Source organism: Rhinichthys klamathensis, unplaced genomic scaffold (genome assembly GCF_029890125.1).
Source record: "Rhinichthys klamathensis goyatoka isolate OS25496 unplaced genomic scaffold, OSU_Roscu_1.1 h1tg000254l_1, whole genome shotgun sequence".
Lineage (NCBI taxonomy): Eukaryota > Metazoa > Chordata > Actinopteri > Cypriniformes > Leuciscidae > Rhinichthys > Rhinichthys klamathensis.
The window spans coordinates 5074429-5098525 of record NW_026606776.1 but is presented as its reverse complement, the minus strand read 5'-3'; the positions used below and the strand labels follow the sequence as shown (position 1 = coordinate 5098525).

The following is a 24097-nucleotide window of genomic DNA, read 5'->3' as shown; positions in this document are numbered from 1 at the left end:
GCACTTACTGTAGAAATAACGATTTAAGTGAAGGCAAAGGGAAATCAATTTAAGAGTTTTACTAGTTAGTTGTAGAATGAGTACTTGACTAGTTGATTACTTGTGCACATCCCTAATACTAACCTCAGTGGCCACATAAGGCATGTATGCACACATGCATGTAATCTGTGAGTGTGTATGTGTGTGCTCAGTCATGGGCATCCGTTTCACTGGGGTAGAGCTTTGAGAATAGCATTAACCTCTTCAGCAACAGCGGTCAGTGCAAACTCAAACTGATCCTGAGGAGAGAGAAAAGCATAGATCAGCGTTTCTATTTTACGACCCACTACTTCATCCGTCAAACTCTCCTTTAATAACACCATCAGTGCCAATGAAAATGATATATAGCAGTTACTGCAACTGAGGAGAACAAGAGAGGCTGCTGATACTGTGGTGTTTTATGGGTACAATAGTGCTTTTATTTCTCATATGGGGCTTTGTGGTGTTACTGAGCACAGCTCTGCTGTTCTGTCCTTCATTACCTTGGTGCGCACCATTCCTGGCCTCTGGTCTCGAATGTGTTCCAGGGTTGCGGCAATATCGATCTCCTTTACTCCTGTGTTAAAAAACAACAACAAACTTTATTAAGCATCTTCAGTATGTTGTACAGTACTTTCCTAAACACTGATTTCTTCACAAGCTTTACTAGTTTATATCATGTGCTGACCTTTAGCCATGCGGTTCAGGACCATGTCGATCAGGATGTATGTTCCAGTCCGGCCTGTACCATCACTGCACGGAAAGCCAATACTGTGAGCAATACACTCTAAAAATCTAATGTGACATTTGTGAACATACAATATGGCAAGCCGTTTTAACATTTAATCATTTAAACCTACTAGTCTCTATTTTCATGCTACTAGTACTTATTTTTTAGATACTAGTATCTATTCCATTAAGTACTAGTACTTATTCATAGCTACTAGTGCTTATTCTTTAGATACTAGTGCCTTTTCTTTAGATACTAGTCCTTATTAATTAGATACTAGTCCTTATTAATTAGATACTAGTACTTATTTATTAGATACTAGTGCTTATTTATTAGATACTAGTCCTTATTTGTTAGATACTAATGCTTATTTATTAGTTACTAGTATTTATTCATTAGATACTAGTACTTATTCATTAATTACAAGTACTTATTATTAGATACTAGTACTTATTCATTAGATACTAGTAATTATTAAATAGATACTAGTACTTATTCATTAGATACTAGTACTTAATTCAATAGTGACTAGTAACTTTTCTTTTTTTACTAGCAACAAATTAAATGTTTTGCCATTGACTTCTGTGGGGATCTGTCATTCAGATATCAACTATTCAGTTCTGACTAGTATGTATTCCAATTGTGACTAGTACATATATATTAGATACTAGTAGTTATTCATTAGGTACTAGTACTTATTTTTTAGATACTAGTACCTATTACTAGATACTAGTATTTATTCAATAAATACTAGTACTACATCATTAGATACTAGTACTTATTAATTAGCTACTAGTACTTATTCAATAGATACTAGTACTTATTCAATAGATACTAGTACTTATTCAATAGATACTAGTACTTATTCATTCGATACTAGTACCATATTAATTAGATACTAGTACTTATTCAATAGATACTAGTACCTATTTATTAGACACTAGTATCTTTTGTAATTGTTACTAGTAACTATTCTTATCTTACTAGTCACAACTGCTTTTTTACTAGTCTTATGTTATGACTAGTCAGAATGGCCACTGTAGAGTTCAATAAAAAATCTTACTAGTAAAATAAAAAATCTTACTAGTAACATTTGGAATAAATACTAGTATCTAATAAATAGGTACTAGTATCTATTGAATAAGGACTAGTATCTAATAAATAGTATTAGTATCTAATGAATAAGTACTAGTATCTAATGAATAAGTACTAGTATCTATTGAATAAGTACTAGTGGCTAATGAATAAGTACTAGTATCTAATGAATAACTACTAGTATCTAAGATATATGTACTAGTCACAATTGGAATACATACTAGTCAGAACTTAATAGTTGATATCTGAATGACAGATCCCCATAAAAGTCAATGGCAAAAAATTTAATTTGTTACTAGTAACAAAAGAATAGTTACTAGTCACTATTGAATTAAGTACTAGTATCTAATGAATAAGTACTAGTATCTAATGAATAAATACTAGTAATTAGGGATGGGCATTTTTCAAAAATAATGCATTCGAATATTCGGGCTCATAGAAATCGAATATTCGAATATTCGTTTAGCCTATTTAAATGACATTTAACGAAAAAGACGTTATTTTTTAAATACATTTTTCAAAAAGTTTTTGTCACCATTTCTTAACAAGCTTACGATTAGGCAATACACAACAAGCTTACAATATATGTTAGTTTTCTTTTAGTTGAAAACATTAAACAGTGGCCTATGTGTAAACAAAATATAAATAACAAAAGGATTTAAGCTCAAGCGCGCGAGCGGAAAAAAAACGCCTAATAAAGCAGAGTAGCAGACTGCGCCAGATATCGAACAGAACGTACACACACACTCGAGTCAGCATGATTATCGTGTAACTTATATTGTTTCACGTTTATGTTGAGAAAAACAATAATGTCCACATGCAGGGGCGCCGCCAGCAATTTATGCTCGAGTGAGAAAACGCGCTGCACTGACAGACGATTCAGAGACACAAACGGTCACGGTGTTATAAGTTTCTAACAGCACTTTGCGTTTTCTGCTCTTAAACCTGTCTCTCTCAATGAAACTTAAGGGAAGTATATGTCTAAAAAAATGTTTTTGCTATTAGATTAGTATCATCTCTCGGATCACGCGCGCTACAGCTGCGCTTACCTGCAGTCGTGGTGATGGACAGCTGTCTTTCCTCAGTCGCCTGCTGTTTGGATTTCATGTGATTTCTCATTGTGTTGATGATATTATAACTCAGATTAATTAATTCATTTGATCAAAAGTAATTCCCTTCTCTAAGACCATTTAGTAACATAATTTTCAACTAGTAGTCTAATTCCAAACTTCGCGAGGCAGACGACGACGACATTATGTGATCAAATACAAACAGCTTGTTAAACACGCGCCACAGCGCCACCCAGAGGATTTAGTTATAACTGCGAGTTAGTGCTTGGGATTTATCAGGGATTCACTGCATTTACGGCCAGCAAAGCATTTAGGCTACGGCTTCATAAATTCGATAAAATTCGAATAGTATTTTATTTTTCGAATAATAATTACAGATCGAATATTCGAAAATTCGAATATTCGTGCACATCCCTACTAGTAATAATAAATAAGCACTAGTATCTAATGAATAAGTACTAGTATCGAAAGAAAATGCACTAGTATCTAAAGAATAAGCACTAGTATCTAAAGAAAAGGCACTAGTATCTAAAGAATAAGCACTAGTATCTAAAGAAAAGGCACTAGTGTCTAAAAAATAAGTACTAGTAGCATGAAAATAGAGACTAGTAGGTTTAAATGATTAAATGTTAAAACGGCTTGCCATACATACAATTCACAATGCAATACTTGATCTCCACAAGAATACAAGGTGTATTTCAAAACACCTTTTAATAAAATGTTTGGTAGGCTTAGCATCTCTTAAAAAAAATTGTCTCTAAAAGGAATCAAACTACACTATAAAAACGTTTAATTCCTCAAATGCATCAATGTGTTAAAATACCTGCAGTGCACGATGATGGGGCAGGAGCGTCCACGGTAGCACTTGTTGACTTTCCTGAAGGGTAGAAAGAAAGATTTCCTGAAGGAAATACAAGTGCTTGCAAAGCAGCAAAAAATTGTTTTTAAGTTAGATTAGCTCAGAAAATAAAATAACGATTATAAGTTGTATTGGCATTGTTTTCTGTCGTCTGTTCACAAGAATGCATATGACAGTGTAAAGGAGTATGCAGTACAAAAGTATGTAATATGTACATACTTTTACCGTACCGTAATTAAATGCCAGAAAAGCAATCCAAATCCATTATCCAAATATTACGATGTTGAATAACAAACATTCTATTAATGTAAGTTTCTTAAATGTCTATAAAAACTGTATTCAACGGTTTGGGTTTAGTACGATTTTTAATGTTTTTAAAGAAGTCAATTATGCTCACTAAGGCTGCATTTATTTGCATATTATTACAATTTAAAACAACTGTTTTCGATTTTAATATATTTGTAATTTATTCCTCTGATGGCAAAGCTGAATTTTCAACAGCCATTACTCCAGTTTTCAGTGTCACATGATGCTTCAGAAATCATTCTAATATGCTGATTTAGTGCTTAAGAAACATTTATTATTAATTATCATATTATAACATTGATTATATTATTATTAATTTTGTAAACAGTTTTGATACTTAATATTTGGTATAAACAGTTATATAGTTTTTCAGGATTCTTTGAAGAATAGTTCAAAGTTCAAATGTATTTGTATAGCACATTTAAACAACCACAGTTTAACAACCACAGTTGACCAAAAGTGCTTGGTTAAGCACCAATAGCTTGGTTTCTATTCTAAGATGAATAGAAAGTTTATTTTATAATTCAATTATTTTAAATTGTTTTTTGTAACAATGTAAAAGTCTTTACTGTGACTACTGTGTGATCAATTGAATGCATGCTTGCTGAATAAAAGTTAAATAATTATTAAAAATATACCTTACCTCAAACCTACGAAAGGTAGTGTGCATATAATGTAATGGTTAATCATTTTAATCATTTAACATTTTACCATACAGAACATTTTTGAAGTTTAAAAAAAACAAAACAAATAACTATAAAAATGTTGCTCTGTGTAATTTGTTGTGCTTATACGATGATTGTGATTTGTATTGATGATGATGCCAAATATACGTTTTTTGTTAAAGTGTGTGTATATAATAATACACGAAGACTTCAGATGTCCCAAAAAAACCTTGAGCATTTATGTTTTTAATTTTACTCTTAACAGTGATTTTTTTTTTTAAATAAGGCAGTTCAATAATCTTCACATAATAACCTTTTTATTGCCATTAAAGTGAAATTACTGAACCTAAACATAGGAGCCTGATAAAAAAAAAATGCTCATTTAAAAAAAATATGTCAGACCGACTTAGAGGTTTTTGCAAGTCTCCATACGTTGCTCTGTGTGTTATTTATTTTAGTGTTTATATTAATATTATGATTGTGATTTGTATTGATGATGATGGCGAATGTTTGGATTTTGATATGGTTAAGCTTTATAATTTAAAGAAAATAGAAATATGTTCTATTGGGTATTATTCATTTTAGTGTTTATAATAATATCATGATGATTGTGATTTGTATTGATGACGAAGAATGTTTGGATTTCGATTCATTTTCTCAGTGGCTGGAAAAAAGACAGATAGCAAAGCAAAGCACAACATAAACTTAATTTAATCTACAAAGCAAAGTTTAAATTGTGTCTGGACTGGAATATATGTAGCCTTTGGTGGAGAATAAAAATTAATAAAGATGAGAGGAATTTCAACACAGTGGTCGCCTTGCAAGAACTGTAAAATCGAGGCTAATGTAGAGTAGAGACCCACAGAGATCAGAGGAAAACATCAGGACCACTGCACAGTAGAGAGCCAGAAAGATCAAAAAGAGGAGTGTTATACCAGTCAAGAGCGGTAAGAAACAAGCAACATCAACCCCAAACATCAAAAAGCATGTAATGTAAGGAAGTGTTGGAGAAAGGAGAGAGACAGAAAAGGAAATGAAAAGAGACTAAGATGAAAAGGTCGACAGAGAACGTGGAGGGGGAGTTAGGCGATGGAGCGTTTCATCAGCGTTGCTGCAGCCACACCTGTCTGTGCTCATTTTTGTGACTATGCAACTGGAACCAGACTACTAGCTGCAAACCACAAAAATGACACAGACAGCTGTGCAATACCTCGCTACTGCGCTCCATCGCTCTCAGAAAGAGACTGACAGAGGTCGAGAGGATAAAAGAGACTGAAGTGAATGGAGGGATTAAGAGTATAGCATGATGGAATGATATCATGGCAGCTGGGAGAAAAGAGAGAGCAAATGGAGAACATGACGTCAAACTGACATGTACATAAATTCACACAGAGCTGTCATGGTTTTGGCTGCAAAAAAAATGTTTTTTGTAATGTAATTTCTAACTATTATTTGTCATTTTTGTGTATGAAAGTACGCTTATTACACTAACACCTTAAGAATTTGCTGTCATTTGTTTACACTGAACTTAAAAGCTGTAAAATGACATGAATAAAAAAAATATATATATACAATTATTTATAATTGTTAAAAATATCACCTATCCCACCTTAGTATATAATTAGGGGTGTAACGATACTCTCATGTCACGATCCTGAACTCACGATACGATATTATTGCGATACTCCAAGACATATGGTAAAAGGTTAAAGATTAAAATGCTAAATTTGATATTACATTGTGGGTGTAAATGAATAGGCTTGGACTTGTATGGAGCTAATAATATGACAAAATGATTTGAATTTGAATTGTGTAAATTTGAATTATTTGCAAGTGTAATCTAACAAAACTGAATTTTAAATAGTTCTGAATTTGAATTTTTTTGGAACGAATATTGAACATCTGAAATTTAACAAACTGAAAGGTTTTTATGGCTGAATTTTATAGACATGTATTTTCAAACAGCTAGTTTTTGTGTTCTGAATTCAAATACTGCAAAATTTCAGTTTAAAAAAATACGGATTCAAGTTTTCAAGATGAAGAAATTAGGAACGTCAAATTCAGTTTTCTAAAATTCAATGTCAAAAATTCAATGTCAAAAATTCAGGTCTTACAGAAAGTAGGTCACAGGGAAGAGTAGATGATCTCGGAAAAGTCGAACAGAGCATTTTGGCCAATTAGGGACTGCAGAAGTTTTCCAGTGCGAACGTGGTGGTTCAAGAGGTTGCCGCTCTCTGACTCTGATCATGAATCGCCCGGAGGTAAGTTAAACATGAATGATTTTGTGTTTGTTAGGTTAGCGTTCTCAGCACGTGATACATTTGTCTAAGCGGTCTCTGGTGTTTGTTTTAAAGTATATTTTGTGTAATATTTTGTGTAAAATTGATTAGAACGCCACCGTGTCTACTACACAGACAGGACGCGAGCGGCGCGAGCAAAACAAAAATGTATTAGTGCAACTTTCATTAAGTAAAATCACCAAAAGCCTTCAACCAAACTGAGATGACCCGGTTTTATACATAATGCCTAAATAATGCAATTGTCCTTTCAATATTAAAGTCTTCTCTCCTGACTGATGACTGACTCAGTAATAAAGACTGTCTTTGCCGCCATCTAACATTACAGGCGAAATATTTTAACTTATGCTGCTGCTCACGGCCAGGGACTATTTTTTTTCCAGCGGAAGGTTGAAGGCTTTTGGTGATTTTACTTAATGAAAGTTGCACTAATACATTTTTGTTTTGCTTTATTATGATTATTGAGTGGCAATCGCTTTAGAAAAGCAATACACGGTACTCAAGGCTAGTGCTGTCTTGTGAATAAGTCACGTCTGAAGGGGTTGCACTTGCAAGCACTCTGGTTCGCGTCGTATTCACGATACAGCACCATAGCACACCCTCTCGTACCTTATGCTCACATGTACGACGCAATCTAGACCGGACGCGAGCGGTGCGACGCGACCAGTGAAATACCCAACAGCACACGATTACCCATCCTATTTCTGACCTAGTCCCAGCTCTTTACAACAGTCGCTTTAAGCACTGTGTTGCGCCGCTCGCGTCCTGTCTGTGTAGTAGACACGGTGGCGTTCTAATCAATTTTACACAAAATATTACACAAAATATACTTTAAAACAAACACCAGAGACCGCTTAGACAAATGTACCACGTGCTGAGAACGCTAACCTAACAAACACAAAATCATTCATGTTTAACTTACCTCCGGGCGATTCATGATCAGAGTCAGAGAGCGGCAACCTCTTGAACCACCACGTTCGCACTGGAAAACTTTTGCAGTCCCTAATTGGCCAAAATGCTCTGTTCGACTTTTCCGAGATCATCTACTCTTCCCTGTGACCTACTTTCTGTAAGACCTGAATTTTTGACATTGAATTTTTGACATTGAATTTTTGACATTGAATTTTAGAAAACTGAATTTGACGTTCCGAATTTCTTCATCTTGAAAACTTGAATCCGTATTTTTTTAAACTGAAATTTTGCAGTATTTGAATTCAGAACACAAAAACTAGCTGTTTGAAAATACATGTCTATAAAATTCAGCCATAAAAACCTTTCAGTTTGTTAAATTTCAGATGTTCAATATTCGTTCCAAAAAAAATTCAAATTCAGAACTATTTAAAATTCAGTTTTGTTAGATTACACTTGCAAATAATTCAAATTTACACAATTCAAATTCAAATAATTTTGTCATATTATTAGCTCCATAGACTTGGTGCTGGAAACCCAATGCACAGGACAATAGAGACACTAGAATCAAAAATATTGATGATTCTGAAGCTGATAATACAGAATTATTTTAGACGAACATGCTTTCACTCTGGCTAGTTATATTTAAAATAATGTAGGCCACGTTTTACTGGCAACATAAGACGTTTGGCATTATCAGGATCCACAAATATTTTCCCATTGCATTATTATACAACATTATATATAGTAGTTTAATGAAGTACTGAGAAACTCTGTAAACTTGAATTTTTTCCTTGCATAGTCATTTTTATTTTGGGTGAACTAAACACAATACATATTGTCACTATCCACGATACATATTGTTGCATTTTTGTATTGCGATATATTGTGACACGATATATTGTTACACCCCTATATATAATTACAGTAAAACAAATAAATACAAATAAAATTTGAATAATAATGATGGTTCTTATTATTTTAAAGCACTTTATAATATTATGATGTTATTGCCATTAGAGTAAATAAATCACAATCAGGCAATAATTAAGCCTTCATACATGTGTAAGTAATGTATTTAGACGTTATGTATGTTTGTGAGCATGTGTAGTACCTGCGGAAGTCCAGCAGAGGGCGTGTGGAGGTGGGTATTCCCTGTGCGGGCCAGCTCAGGAAGTGGAACTGAGTGAGGGTACGAGTTTCCTGGGTTTGGACGTTCTTCAGGTAGAAACTACGCACCAGGAAGTCATTACACCAGATATGCTCAGACACCAGGTTCACCTGAGTGAGACGATTGAAGGGTAACAAAATTCGATAGTTTACACTACATAAATCAAACAGCTCGAGGCATCTCTTCAGGTTCACAAGTGATATTACAAACCTCATAAATGTGGTAGAGAGAAGATCCCTCATCGGGCCAATAGCGATCGCACTGCTTTTCTCCGTCCTCAACCAGAGCCGTCATCATCACTATGACTGTACATCCGCTCTCCCAGACCATCTGCGCAACATACACGGCTTACAAAACATGCCATTTAAGCTGAGAACCATTCAAAATACACAAAATATACGATATACACCATTCAAAAATTAGGCATTAAGATTTGTTTATGTTTTTGAAAGAATTCTCTTATGCTCACCAAAGCTGCAAAATTATATAATTTAAATTTAATATATAATTAATTATATTTTAATTTATATTTTAAAATTGTATTTATTCCTGTGATGGGAAAGCTGAATTTTCAACAGCCATTATTCCAGTCTTCAGTGTCACATGATCCTTCTGAAATCATTCTAATATGCTGATTTGGTGCTAAGATTACATTTCTTATTAATATCAATGTTGAAAACAGTTGTGCTGCTTAATATTTTTATGGCACCCGTAATGCATTTATTATTATTATTTATCTGATGAATAGAAAGCTAAAAAAAAAAACCAGCATTTATTTGAAATAGAATTTTTTTATTAATGTAGATATCTTTACTGTGACTTTTGAACTATGTAATGCATCCTTGCTGAATAAAAGTATATATATAATTTTACTGACCCAACTTTTTTAATGGTAATGTACATTTCAAGCAACTTGTATTACTTTATATCAAATGATTACAAAGGTCTCACGTCCATACACAGATGTGACTGACCTGCCAGAAATCAGAGATGGTGTGTGAGAGAGGTCCTTGGGTGGCAATATAAGCTGGCATCCGGGGGTCATGCTCGATCTAAAGGGTCAATAGTAGACAAAAGGTCAGGGGTCAGTGCTTTAGCCCTTCTTAACCCTGGATCTGCCCATCACCACGACAACAAGCCATTAATGTGATCTGAGGCGCATGAAGGCTTAATTGATGATCCCTTGCTCTCAACTACAACAGAGCAGCAGGGGATTCCAGACCTAAACATCATGAATGAGATCAATACAATGTAACCACGGCAACGCTGAGAGGGGGATTCCGAAATCAGTGGCAGCCTTGCACATCTATGAGGAATAAATGGATTATTGCCTTGGTAACAGGAGGAGATGCAAGGAAAGGACGGCTTTCTAGCTTTAGATTTCAGCTACAGAGGAAAGGAAAGAGACAATAATGCAGGCCCTTCAAACTGCATGAGTCACATGATGAGGTCCAGGGCAAAGAGGACCATCAAGTGCACATACTTACAATGGTGCTGGCGTTGATGTAATCTTTCCTGGAGGGGTTAACCTCAGCTTTCAGCTTCACTCTTGAATGGTCATCTGCATAAAACAATTGACTAATCCATTAAAAAGGGTCGATCAGGTTGTGTGAAAAAGAGATACGTCCCAATTTACGGACTGATGCACTTTTTTATGCCATTTTATAGAATAAATAGTGTGAGTAGTGTGTTCACAATGAACTAACTCCTCAGGTACACTTGCAGGCAGGGGGTGGGGGCAATGGGGTCTTACTCACAGGGCACGGCATCAGAGCAGCGGTTCTTCTTTATGTTACTTTCACTCTGGCCCACTGAGATGGTGCTGGGTTCAGCCTGGTAGGAGCACAGAGCCTCCCATTCTTTGAGCAAACGGTCTTTATTCTTCAGATGATCCTCCATATATGCCTAGAAAACATGAGAGAGAGAGAGAGAGAGAGAGAGAGAGAGAGAGAGAGAGAGAGAGAGAGAGAGAGAGAGAGAGAGAGAGAGAGAGAGAGAGAGAGAGAGAGAGAGAGAGAGAGAGAGAGAGAGAGAGAGTGAAACACCAGTAAAGACTCCTGATTTCTCAGAAATGCTGCTCATTCATGTGATACTTACAAATTTAGAGAATGCCAGTATAATAACAAAATAAAAACAGAAACACTCTTTGTAAAACATGAAGTATATATAGTAAATATAAATGTTTCCGAACAGCTGCAGGCCAATTCATACACAAAGCGTTAACCAAAGGGAAAGAATGAAAGACTGTGACACACCAGGGATGAATACTATGATAACTATAAAGTTGTAATAAGTGTTGTAATTCTATGAGAAAAGAAGAGTCCACACCATATAGTAGAGCTGCACGATTTAAACACCCACACGATCTCATTCCTTAATGACAACAATTCTCCTGTGTCTACTAAAATCAAACCGGAACATTCAGATCTGCGTTGGCGCTGCCACTGACCGGGAGAAAGATGTTGTCATGTATAGGTACTGAACAGCTTCACAAACAGTCTTTTCAACCAAAGCATCATTATTTCTGTGTTACAAACAGGGTTTGAAATAAACACCCGCCAAATGGGGGTAAAAACCATCTGTGGCAGTAACGCTGTCAAATCACAAGCCAATTTGGCAGGTTATTTATTATGTTTACTCACTTTGCTGGGGAAGTTCGTGTAAGCCAAATCTGCGTAGATTTAGCGCAAATACTCAACCCGTGAGTCATCATGATATGTTAAATACAGCGTATTGCACAGAATCTGCGCATATCTGGCTTACTTACTTACTCACTATAGCGGTGCGCTTGTTCATTTGCATTGAAGTAATAGCAACGATTAAAAAGCATTTGGTTAACAAAAAACCCATTGCTATTTTCCAACATCCACCATGTTCTTTGTACTGTATTGATCTGGCCACCTAAAACACATTTTTTGGGTGAAAAGGATGAAGATGAAAGAGGAAGGGAGGAGATGACTGGATTTCATACATTCATTTCTTGTTCAAACAAAATCCTAATTTTATAATATAAGATGTGACGCAGTTAATCTGGTTTATTTCTCTTTTTCCTTTGGGCTAGTAGAAGTTCTGAAAGGCCCGTAACTCAAAAATTTAGATGACAAATTGGTCGGTGAGTGAAAAAGTTAATTTCAAACCCTGGTTACAAATATTCAAAGGGTAACAGAAAGTAACCCCTTTGAAAGTAACTTGGTGCTTCATTTCGAAATATTGTTTAGAACAGATAGTATGCGAATTGGGATGTCGCAACTTACTCATCCAGCAATAAAACAAGTGAAGTATTTATGAACGAGTCATTGAATCATTCATTCAAACCGATTGTTTTAAAAAAAATAATTCATTCAAATTAATTGAACACTTTTTAAATAGACTGCAGCCATTAACATTTTCTCAGAACCTCTAGTAAATTACTTGTTATTTTGTTTAGTTGTCTGTTCAATCTCTATTTCGCAATCTCTAATCGCGATCTCTATTTGAAACAAACAAATTGTGATTCTCAATTTATCCAGAATCGTGCAGCTCTACCATATAGTTATCGTTCTTGGTGCGAACGGGCCTTAATTGTTTACACTCGAAGAGAATTAAATTTTTTGTGTCGGTAAATAGGGGTATAGAGTGTCTACCAGTATCATGTGCCCAGTGGAGATATCCATGTTAGACTGTGCTGGCTCCTCACACCAGGAGGGGGTGCTGCTATGTGAACTAGGGCTTGGCTGAGGTGCGTCACTGAACTGTGACGACACGCTACTGACTCGTGACGTATCCGTTCCTCCACCACCACCTCCTCCTCCTGCACCGGCACCCCCTGCAGCTCCGACTCCGCAGTCCTGCCTGCCCATAGAGGACTTAGCAGCCATGTGCTGCCGACAGAGATCCTGAAAAATGAAGCAAATCAGAGAATGTGAAAAGAAACAGAGAATTAGCTACTACTGACAAATTGAAATTCACACAGTAAATGAATATCGACAGTACTCAAATTACTCTGGTTTGCTTCTGTTCAAATCAAATAAATCTGATCACATTAGTGTCTGATAATAACATGCCATCACAGCCAAAGCCACTAAAATAGCTTGAATTCAGAGAAGGATTTTATTGCAGAGATATGATGCAGTACGCATTTCAAACACTCCTTCCGACCTGGTACTCATAATGCGTCACGTTTCCTGCTTCAGGTCCTAGTCCCAGTTTCCCTGCGGCCAACTGGCGGGCATGGGTGCGCAAGCAGGCGATGGTCAACGCCCCCACCAGGAGTCCACCCACACAAGCCACACCCACAAACATGAGGAACACCCACTGGGTGTTGTCACGCACACGTGTTGCCACTGGCAACGCATGGCCATCGTTCTTCTGCAATGACGGAGAGAAGGAAACAGATGAAAACAAATATATGAATCACAAATCATTTATACAACCCATATTTAATGTTGTGTTATCATAGTTTGTACTATCCTAGAGAAGCACATATTTGACCCCTGAGAGGAGAAACCATAAAGGACTGTGTATTTCTCTGAAACATTTTAAGATGGAAAAGTGAAGAGGGAGAGAGGGTCCATAAGGAGTATTATAACAAGTATTTAAAACAGGGCTGCCCATCCCACCCTGCTGTCTGGAACTATGACTCAGTGGGCAACATCATAACGTCTGATGTGAGTACCATAGTAGTAATTAACATGACAGAACTAATGAGAGAAAACAGATGTAGAAGACTATCTAAATCCTTTATTACAACTCATTTCAACACACAAGAATCCCATCATATTCCCTATAGTCCTATTTCTCTGCTAGAATGATGCAGACCACACAGGAGCCAGGGCATTACATCATCACTCCTGTGTGCACACCGCACTGACCTTGTCGCCACAGCAACCAACTTTACCTGACATCACGGTCTGTGCTGAGAATCTGAGTACAAATCATTCTGATTGGTCATTTTTAATGCGCGTTCTTTATTTCAACAAATCACTGAGCACTACGAGGAAAACAGTTTAACGACTACAGCAGGTTCCTCCTAGATTCAAATAAAATCAGTCTGGACAGGTCAGTACTCCAACTACTCATTTATTTATTACATTTAAATTTAACGTTAATCATTTAGCACTGCTGACGCTTTTTTTTAATAAAAAGATTACAATTCTGATCATGAGCTTTAATCCACTGACTTCGAAGAGTGAGTAAAATTAATGCTGGGAAAACCCCAATGATTTATTTATAGTTTTACTGCCCCGTATGACCTGCACTTGCACGTGTTTAATTAACGTTAACATGTTTAATATAATGTAACACGATATTAATCCAACGTAGCATTTAATCAAGTTTAAGAAGAAGTGCAACTCACCAAAAAATCAATAAACTAATGGAGAATGGAAACCTCACGCGCCCGGTGGTCCGCCGAAGATGAGCAGAAATTTGTAACGTTACGTGCAATAACCCTAGAGCTCTTCTGCACCGGTTTGACATATGAATTTCGTCCACTTTTGTTAGGAACTGTGACGGTTGGTAAGTTTAAGTTCGCGGGAAACGAACAACGGTGACCGAGCTCAGCCCTGGAACAGACATCGTGATGTTTTGCGGGAATGTTGCGCTTTGAGGGGAGAAGCATTTGGGATGGCAATCGGCCGCGCGCTTAGAGTCGTGAACGCGCCTGACAGTTTGACACGTATGATGTCGTTGTCATAGCAACAAAGCAAATGAGACGGGGGTGGGTGTCAGGGGTCTTGTGAGATATTCCCTCCTCAACCATCGAAAGAGACAGAAATCATCGGGAAAGGGATAAACAACAGGCTCAAAAGTTAAGACATTGATTCAATGTTTCTGCACATCCTTACCTCCCCAACACCTGCCTGAAGCACCTTTAGACCAGTCTCTGATTCTAGAAGGTTCTTTTGAGCCACTGCATGTGAAAAAAATCTAAATCAATGTAAATACAGTCACAGACAGCTTATTCTAATGTTTTCTCAACATAGTTTCTTATAAGCTGATACATAGAAGACATTTACCGTAAATAGACCTTATTTAGAGCAGCACCATGACAGGTATGAAAGTGAAGCTGTGAGGGATAGACTTACCATGTTTTCAATGGCATGTGCTGTAAAAAGCGGTATAAAGCTCCTAGATCACTTATAATTTTTCCATAGTTCATGTTGTCTGGAGTTTTTTTGTCTACTGAAATTTCTTGGAAAGATCATTTTGCAGTGTTTCGTAATCCAAAAACACATTAAATAACAGTACAACCCACTGAAGAGATGTCTATCCCTCATAGCCTCGCTTTCATTCCCATTAAAAATCAAAGATGGTGCTGCTGTGAATAAGGTCTATTCACTGTGCGCCAGTCTTTTGTCGTATAAAGCAACGAGTCACAAAAGGTTGTGCATTACCCTACAGTGATTTTTTTTAACGCGACAGCTTCAAGTAGCTTATTGCTTTAATAATGGTACGTTACTGAAATATAAAATACACAGCTTATGTTTAATAACATTAATCAATAATATACACACTTGGTGCAAATATAGAATTCAACGGATGTGGGTCATGTGACTCATCCAAACAGATTTTTAGTCACCTGGGTCTTTTTGCTTTTAAGGCTTAGTGTGCTCCTTAAATTCACTTTTTATACGCAATTACAATCCAGTCCTCTTCCAGAAACAGGCCAAAAAAACTGATGACTCATGGTGCACTCACATATTTAGTCAAATCAAATGCTCTCTAGAGTGAGAATGCCCCTCCCCCTAATAACACCAACTTCTAGTGGCAAATCATCTTCATGGCTGTAGCATAAAATAAAGGCCATTTTCTTTTTAAAAACAAGGACAAGCTCTTCAGAAATACATCAAGATAGGGAAAAAAACTAAGCTTATCAAGTATTCAGTTTTTACTTTGTGTTGTATGAATTCTGAGCCATTATTATGTATCTCAGAAACACTTCTGTGTGACAAACATCACAGTGAAACATTCTCTTCATTACTCACCGGCCTTTTCGGACACCTCATTTGCTGTTAAATTCTGGCTGTTAGGGAGCACCCGGAAAGTGACAGCTGGACCAACCACACTGTGTAAAGCAGAATTTTGAATCACATGCAAGTTTCCCACATGATTATGAACAGGGTTTGAAACTCACCAGCCAATTAGGCCACAACATTTTTACGTTACAAGCCATTCAGAACTTGCCAAAACAAGAATATCAGAATAAACCAAATTATCAAATTCAAAGCTTAGATTTATATATATATATCTTATTAAATCTGATTCTGAATCACTGAATGGCTTCCAGTTTTATAAAAGTCAGTCATTGTTTGGGGATACCAAAAAATAAAACAGAAAAAATTCTCTGTGACTTTTCACATTTTCTCATTTTATAGATGTGGCGCGACACTCCTCGTCAAACTTCTTTAAACTTTTGTTTCAATAATGTTGTAGGTTCCTCTTAGGGGAAGGGCTCTGGACAGGTGATAAGGAAAATAGGAACTTCATAGGAAAAAAGTCATAGGACATCATTTATGAAACATATAAACCTGTCATATTAGCTAGTGAGTTGATATGCATTACCTGCCACGGTTGATTTTCAACCGCATTTGGTGGGTTGGCAGGGGTTAATTTCAAACCCTGATTATGTTAGATATTGTGATCCAAGCAAAAAGGGAAGGACAAGTAGTGAAGCAAATCCACTTTTGAGGTCAGTTCATTCCATTCACTTTTCTCTCTCATTCTTTCCCTCTTAGCCATCCCCCTCTGTCCTCCTAGGACAATGGATCAAGGTTCCAGCTCACCACAGTTTGATTTAGTAAAAAGGGTTAGTGGGATTAGTGTTTGCTTCCAAACCACAGCAACAAACAGCAATCAAGACTGTTTGCTTTAATAAAATAATTATATTAAATAAGTAAAGCATTGTTAGCTAAGTTAAACAGCTTGCTTTTTTATTTCCATATCTACAAATTGTGTGTTAGTAAATGCCTTTGCAAGTTTGCTAATTAAATAAAGCTTAGGGTTAGTGCCCACCGCATCAAAGCTAGTTCTGGGACTCTCCTCGGCTTTTGCTGCTAAACCTAAGCCTACCTGATATTGATGAAAGAGCCAGTGGTGAGATGGATCCTCTCAGCAAGGGTCTTCAGAAGACGAACCCCATCAGACAGACTAAGATGGCTGTAGAGAGACATACACATTCATATGCCCCCACACACAATTCCACAAGCACAAACCAACACATAACTCACAAAAACAACACACAAACAGACTCTCCGCTGAATATCCAGTTTGACGTGTGCCCTCAGGTCCTTCGGTAGTGTTTTGAAAACAAATACCACATGACTACTTTGCTTTCAGACAAAAGTAACGCCCACTAGACTAGCACTCAGTCCAACAGTCTAAACTGTTAGTTGTACCTTTGATTGGTGACAATGTATCCAAATTCCTCCTTTAACTTGGTTTCATTCTTTCCTGGTTGCACACTCAGGGCTCCCTTTCCACGTCGTCCTTCCTCTTGTTTAAGAGCTGAAGGCCCTAGTGCACTGGCACCCATTGGGATGGAGTTATCCTTGGAGGTTCCTGGGGACCCGGGGCTCTTATGGGAGGTTTCAGGCCCGGGGTTGAGTGGGGAAGGGAAAGAGGAATTTGTAGCTGGGGCAGAAGCCTTCTCCACCACATGGGTCATCTCCTCCTCTGAAATCTTCATCTGAGCACATAAAACATGCCATGTGAGGAATAGGCTGGAATAAACTCCACAACTTTTGACTTGGTTACACTGTCACACACTACCAGACATTCAAGTTCGAAACACAACCAACTCAGTCAGAAACACTTGCCTTATAGCTTGTTCTAAAATTGGCTCAAAATATCAAACATGTTTGATATCCTCAAACTGGATGGAATCATAGTCTGATTGTGAAGCTAAAAAATCCGAGTCATCATACACCACACAATTTTCGGTGAAATCTGTCAACTGAAATCTGCAGATTTGCTCTGACTTTCGGCAACTAACCTCGACTCATCCTGTAAAGAGCAGAAATCTGGGCAAAGGTTGTGTAGTGTATTCCAGCCTAAAACTGACAACAGATGATAATTTGTTCAATTTATGATGTATAGTGCTTATCTTCCTAGTCTTTTCTCTCTTATTCTCTTTAAAATGCCTTTGGGAGGACCATTAAGTAGTGTCTGTTTATTTTGTAACCATGAATATTGATCATAGACGAAAGGTGGAGGAAAGGATATCTTGTTTCAGTATAAAAGCACATATGTGCAGAGATACACTAATGTTTGGTAAGAGGCCTAAAAGATGAAAGAATTACAAAACAAACCACACATAATTATGGCTCTTGTTTCCCTAATGTTATAAATTTATTTTCATAGTATTATGAGTTAACACTTGCTGCCCCCTGTAGGTAATATATAGCATTACTACTGAGATAAACCCAACCTTGTAACAATACTAAAGCATTTTACAGCAGAGACATTTTTAATGCTCACCACTTTTGGAGGCGCAGAAGAATCCTTTGTTTCAGCTGAATAAAGGAAAACAAAGCAGTTATGACTTAACATATTTTTTGGAGCTCCAACTCATATACGGTGCGTATATTTTGGAGTTGTACTGATCCTCTATAAATAAAAATACAGTGAAATCTCAGGGTGCTCACGTTTTCTCTGATTGTTTGTCGGTTCGCTTTGCAGGAGTTGGAGAACAGTGAAGAGACGCTCCGTCTCCTCGGGGTTCAGGTGGTTTAGATCAAATCCATGTTGCAGGAGCAGCTCATTCAGGCTCTGTTGTCCTGGAGTCAGAGTTCAGAAGTCATTGGCAAAAAATGAAAGTATATATAACATACAATTTATATATATATATAACATTAACAAACAATCTCACCACTGTGCCCAGAAAACACTCCATACTTCTGAGGACCTTTCTTTTGCTCCTGTTGGCTGTTGATCTTCTCATCTTGGGAAAAGAAGCCCTTGTTATAGTCAAGCGGGAAATCCAGCTCCTGAAAAAAAGACGAGGCGGAGTGAGGCGCTGCCACACGATGGCGTGAGGTCGGTTGTGCAGGCGAGGAAAGGAGGAGAGTCATCAGATCCTGCAGAAGCTGATCATCTTTATCTAGAGATGGAGGGAGTGGAGAATTTCCCCTAATGCGAGAGGAGGCCGGTGGGTACCTGCCCCCATCCACCAGGTTCAAAGAGCGCTCCTCTTCATCTTGGTAACCATACTGTGAGACAAAAAGACATGATGCAGGAATTAAAGAGAAGTAGTTGTAGACATCTGTCCAAAGCTACAATGAGCACAATTTAACAAACGTGCTACAGTATGTGTTTGGTGCTTGTGCAGGTTCTCTCACTCGCTGGTAACTATATGGATCCAAACTCTGCATATGGAGCGACGACTGAGGTGGATCGACAATCATGTAGTCCATATAAGGCTGCACCAGTTTGGAGTTGAGCTGGTTTGTAGGGCGAATCTGAGGCCTTTTGTAATAGAGAGATTAAGAGAAAAATAAATGCAGTGGAAAAAAGGGGAAAATAAACTGAATACGTGACAAAATTGTATACTCTGTGGATGGGACATTCTTTATCCCAGAAGACAGTGGGATCTTCGGAACTTTGCTAAGTTCTTTCTTAATCACTGATTGGGTGACATCATCCCGCCAAGTTAATCCTGCAAAATAAAAAGTGAAAAACACACCAGCTCAGAGCAACCAAAAAGGTTTGTATTGTTTGTGGGTTAATTACACAATAAGAATGTCCATGATAAAAAAAAGGGAAAAATCTAGTCTAAAACATGCGAAATATTCTTAGAAATGTATACTCATTTCAGTTTCATTCTAAAAATGTCATTATTTTGTTAACCCTCAAACAAAAAGTTATAATGTTTTCCTTACACGCATCTTAAGTGTTATTTTTAAATATATTTTAAAGTATATATAATTAAATATTATTACAAATATCATGAGTAATTCGTTTTAGAGAGTTTTACAGGGTAAGGAGTTAGACGGTCCTCTCTATGGCACATCAGAAGATTTTCTTTTTTAAGAATGACTTTTTTTATTGAATGAGGCTTTTTTATTATGATACCAGGACAGTTGTAGCACCCTGACATCTTTATGCTTTATTGAAATAAAGAGGTGATTTAAATACAAGTTTAAGTTAAACTGCATTTTTTTAAATGTATTTTTAAATTAAACCAATAGATCCAGAAAAAAGGGCATCACTGATAGATGGACATTCACACATGTATTCACTTTTGATTCGTTTGACCTTGGTTACTGTGGTAACATTTGGACCATTTTCTGTCACATGCTGGTGGATGAATCGTCACTTTGCCCGTCGTGTTTGCATTGTGTGGTTTCTATGGCAACCGTCTTTTTTTTTTTTGCTAGCTGGAAAAGTGCCAAGAAATTTAATTTCCTCTGAAGGAGGATTTTAAAATTTGCATGAGAAACTCACCTTCCTTCATAAGCGTTTGCAGTAATGACTGCAGTCTGTCCAGTAGAACTGCAGTCACCCTGTAGCGAAACCTTTCCTGTCTCTGTGCAAGACACTGACCAAACAGCTCATCTGGAAAACACACATAGAAACCTTACACTATGTGTCTTAGACAGTGGTCATGGCCTGTCAATATCAAACAGCTCACCTAATACATATATATATATATTGTGCAGCTTTCTATTTAATGTATTTGTGACAGCCACACCCATTGACAAAATATACACACCAAGGTTTATCTGAGGATCTCTTTGCCTTTTTATATTTTGCTTTCTCACCCCTGCTCTTTCTGCTTGTATTAGACATAAACAGAGACTCCAGCGAGGGTGAAGTTGTGTGATGTCACAGTTGCCATGGAAATGGTTGAAGAACACTGATTGGATAAGACCAGGTGATGGTGAAAGTGTGTGTTTACTGTGTAGTCAATGATTTTTTTTTTACACACTCAACTGCACAAATCAGCTTTAGCTAAAAGCTACAAAATAGTCAGAGATCAAACCTACACATATTAATCTGTATTTACAGGATTTTTTCTTTTTTTTTGTAACAAAATCAGTTTGTCAGCATGACAGGCAATGAAGGCAATTTTATACACATAAAACAAATAAACGAGGGCAAGACTGATGCATGAAAGCCAAATAAAACATAAAAGACGGAAGGGATGGCACTAGCACTATGTAGAGTCAATATTGCACATCTGTTCCAGAGACTCATAGTTATTCATTATTGTTCATTATTTTCCAGTGATGAGTAACATTATGAAAAACGGAAACTGTAAAATATGGCAGCACTCACCATCCCAGCAAACCTGCCCGTTGGAGCACAGGCCTTCATCAAACAGACAACCTTACCAGAAAGAAATGGAGAAAGGGAACAGAGAAAGACTTTTAGGTTATTATTTTTCTGACATTTGACAAAATAGACCAGCACAGACCATCTCTTCTCATAAGTGAGCGGGTTGTTTCAAGATTTGTACTATAGCTCACAGCAGCACAAACATCCCAGAGATATGAGTTACATTTACATTAACCAGCACACCTCTGACAATTTCAGCACCATAAGTCAGTTTGTGCAATTGGGTATCAAACACTTTCAATCAATTTAACACCACAGCAGCAAACAGGTTCTGGTTTGGAATAATGCAGTCATAATGGGCATTAGTAAAATTAGCCAGAATGCATGGACAAAACAAGCAAGAGTAGCTCTAACTGTCATCTGCATCTCAGTACAAATGTTTCTTAAAAGGATTTACAAATAAAAATGGCAAATTACCGAGGGAAAGAAAAAAACCCCCCGCAATGTCAAGCTCTATAGGACAAGACAGTTTTTCATGTTTGTTTGAAAGCACTCTGCCAATATTTTGCACTCTGCCAACCTTGATTCCTCCAGTCCCATTGTGCTCTCTCAAACACACACACACACACACACACACACACACACACACACACACACACACACACACACACACACACACACTTCAGAGTTGGGTAGACACACTCGTCATATATAATTGAATCATGGGATGAAAGTTGGTTACATGAGTGGGAGTTCCTGCTCCAGTCTGCTGTACTATATCAAAATAAATGTAAAGTCTTTCCGAGGCTGTATGTGAGGCAAAAGTGTAAGAGTGTGTGTGTCTTCCACACAGAAGTGGAGAGGAGAGAAATCCCCAAGATTCCTTTCTTAATTTGAAACCCGTAATTAGTAGCCTAATTACACATCTCCGATCTATTATGCCACTTTTGTCACATGGAAATCAATATTTATGCCGTTCAGCTTCCACAAAAGCTCTCTCATAGACACATTCCCATAGAGTTTTGTATGCTCCTGCCCTCACAGTGACGGCTGTTATAAGAATGACGTGAGATGGATCGTCAGTGGTGAGTCAGCCTGCAGAAGAGGAGCTAATACAGATGCAGTGCACAAGCGAACATACTATCTCTGTGTACGAGACAACCACTCCGACACCCCCCACACATACGCCCCATCAACTTCAGTTTAATTTGAAGCAATTGTTCCCAAATCGACCCACTGTGCGCAATTAGAAATGGACCACTTCCGCTGTCCATGGTGCTGAGTTTTTACACCACAACAAACAGAACGGCCTCTTAGCAATGGACTATGGTCTTGTGTGAAAGTCGTAAAATGCCTATGAAGGCAGAGGATTGCTTAGCTGTTCAAATGTATCGCTGCATAAGTGATAAATGCCACTAAATAACCATATTGTACCAGAATACAAATAGTGTTATAACTGTGAACTATTCCAAACACAGATGTGGCTGTTTGCGTCGTATAAATCGCCAGAAGACTAACAGGGTAGGCTGCGTTGTTGCGGGGTTTATGAATCATGCTTTTTTCTGATGCCAGATCGCCAAATGTTGCCTTTTTTGTCCGAGAATAAGAATATTATAGAACAGAAGAAAAATAATACAAATAAATACAAAATAAGGTATATAAATAAATATGTTGTACAATTTACACATACTTAATCTTAATACGCAATCTTAAACGCTTTTTATTCAGAGTTTCAAATAGCCTACTCGCAATGAACCCCCTGATTTTGCTTAACACACACAACAAAGTTAGTTTTGTCATTAGTAAATTTACATTAAGACTATTGTGATAAATATATAGCCTATTTGAAATGTAGCCAAAATTGTATCAAATGAATACAACTGTTTATCATCATCATCATTTTAAAGATAAGTGAAAACAAGAAGCACTTTTCCCACAATTTAATATATTTTCAAACGCTGCCATTCATCCCACCCGAGACAAGTTATCTCTTCGACGTCAACATTACAGCAAGCACTATTTTCTTTGTCAAAATTATATTAAATGCATGTAACAAATTTACAGATAGCGTTTAGCGAGCACGTTCTTGTGCATAAAATAACCCGTTTATACTAATTCTAAATGCAGCTTTAGATGATAAACGCTTACAATGTGACATTAAAGTAGCAACAAAAAATAATAAAAACTATGAAGGCTATAGATAGTGCACATGCATTTAATGTGTGTGATTGGGGGGAGGAGATATGCAACAATATTAAAATCTGATATTTAATACAGTTGATTTTCCGCAGTTGAAACATGCATCATTCAGTCAGCTTAAGTTAACCTGTGGCTCGTGCTCTTGACATACCGTATCTATCACCGGTGCCAAGCTGACAGCACGCAGTCGCCAAACAGACCAGCATCCACAGACGCGCCGATTTCATCTTCCCTCGGCTTCTCTCCTCGGTCTCCGTTTACACAGACATATTTAGATGACACAGCGATCAATGTGATGTTGCGCGCGTGCCAGACACCAGAAACACGAGACGTGGGCAAGAGTGCGATAAAGATGAGTGTTTGCGAGAAGAAGCACCAGTGCGCTCCTGAAGGGAGGGGGTGAGAGGGCAGGACAGACTGAAAACCCGGAAAGTGGGCACGACAATCAGTACAGTAATGCAGTTATTTTAAGTAATACACAAATTACATCATAATGGCCATTGCTGGTCTGTGGTTTGGACTT

General features: G+C 37.2%; 1 protein-coding gene across 1 annotated transcript; it reads right to left on the bottom strand.

Annotated features, from left to right (window-relative positions):
* On the bottom strand, positions 1 to 23988 carry ptprnb (protein tyrosine phosphatase receptor type Nb). Its single transcript, XM_056266805.1, is given in 23 exon segments — positions 1 to 278; positions 522 to 595; positions 707 to 771; positions 3737 to 3790; positions 9064 to 9230; positions 9331 to 9450; positions 10095 to 10172; positions 10608 to 10681; positions 10878 to 11025; positions 12744 to 12995; positions 13258 to 13467; positions 14946 to 15010; positions 16086 to 16165; positions 17170 to 17256; positions 17496 to 17785; positions 18577 to 18611; positions 18744 to 18875; positions 18956 to 19307; positions 19437 to 19563; positions 19648 to 19753; positions 20542 to 20652; positions 21376 to 21426; positions 23726 to 23988. Coding segments are annotated over 23 exon segments (2826 nt in total). The 5' UTR covers positions 23802 to 23988; the 3' UTR covers positions 1 to 206.
* Positions 23989 to 24097: the final 109 nt, after the last annotated feature.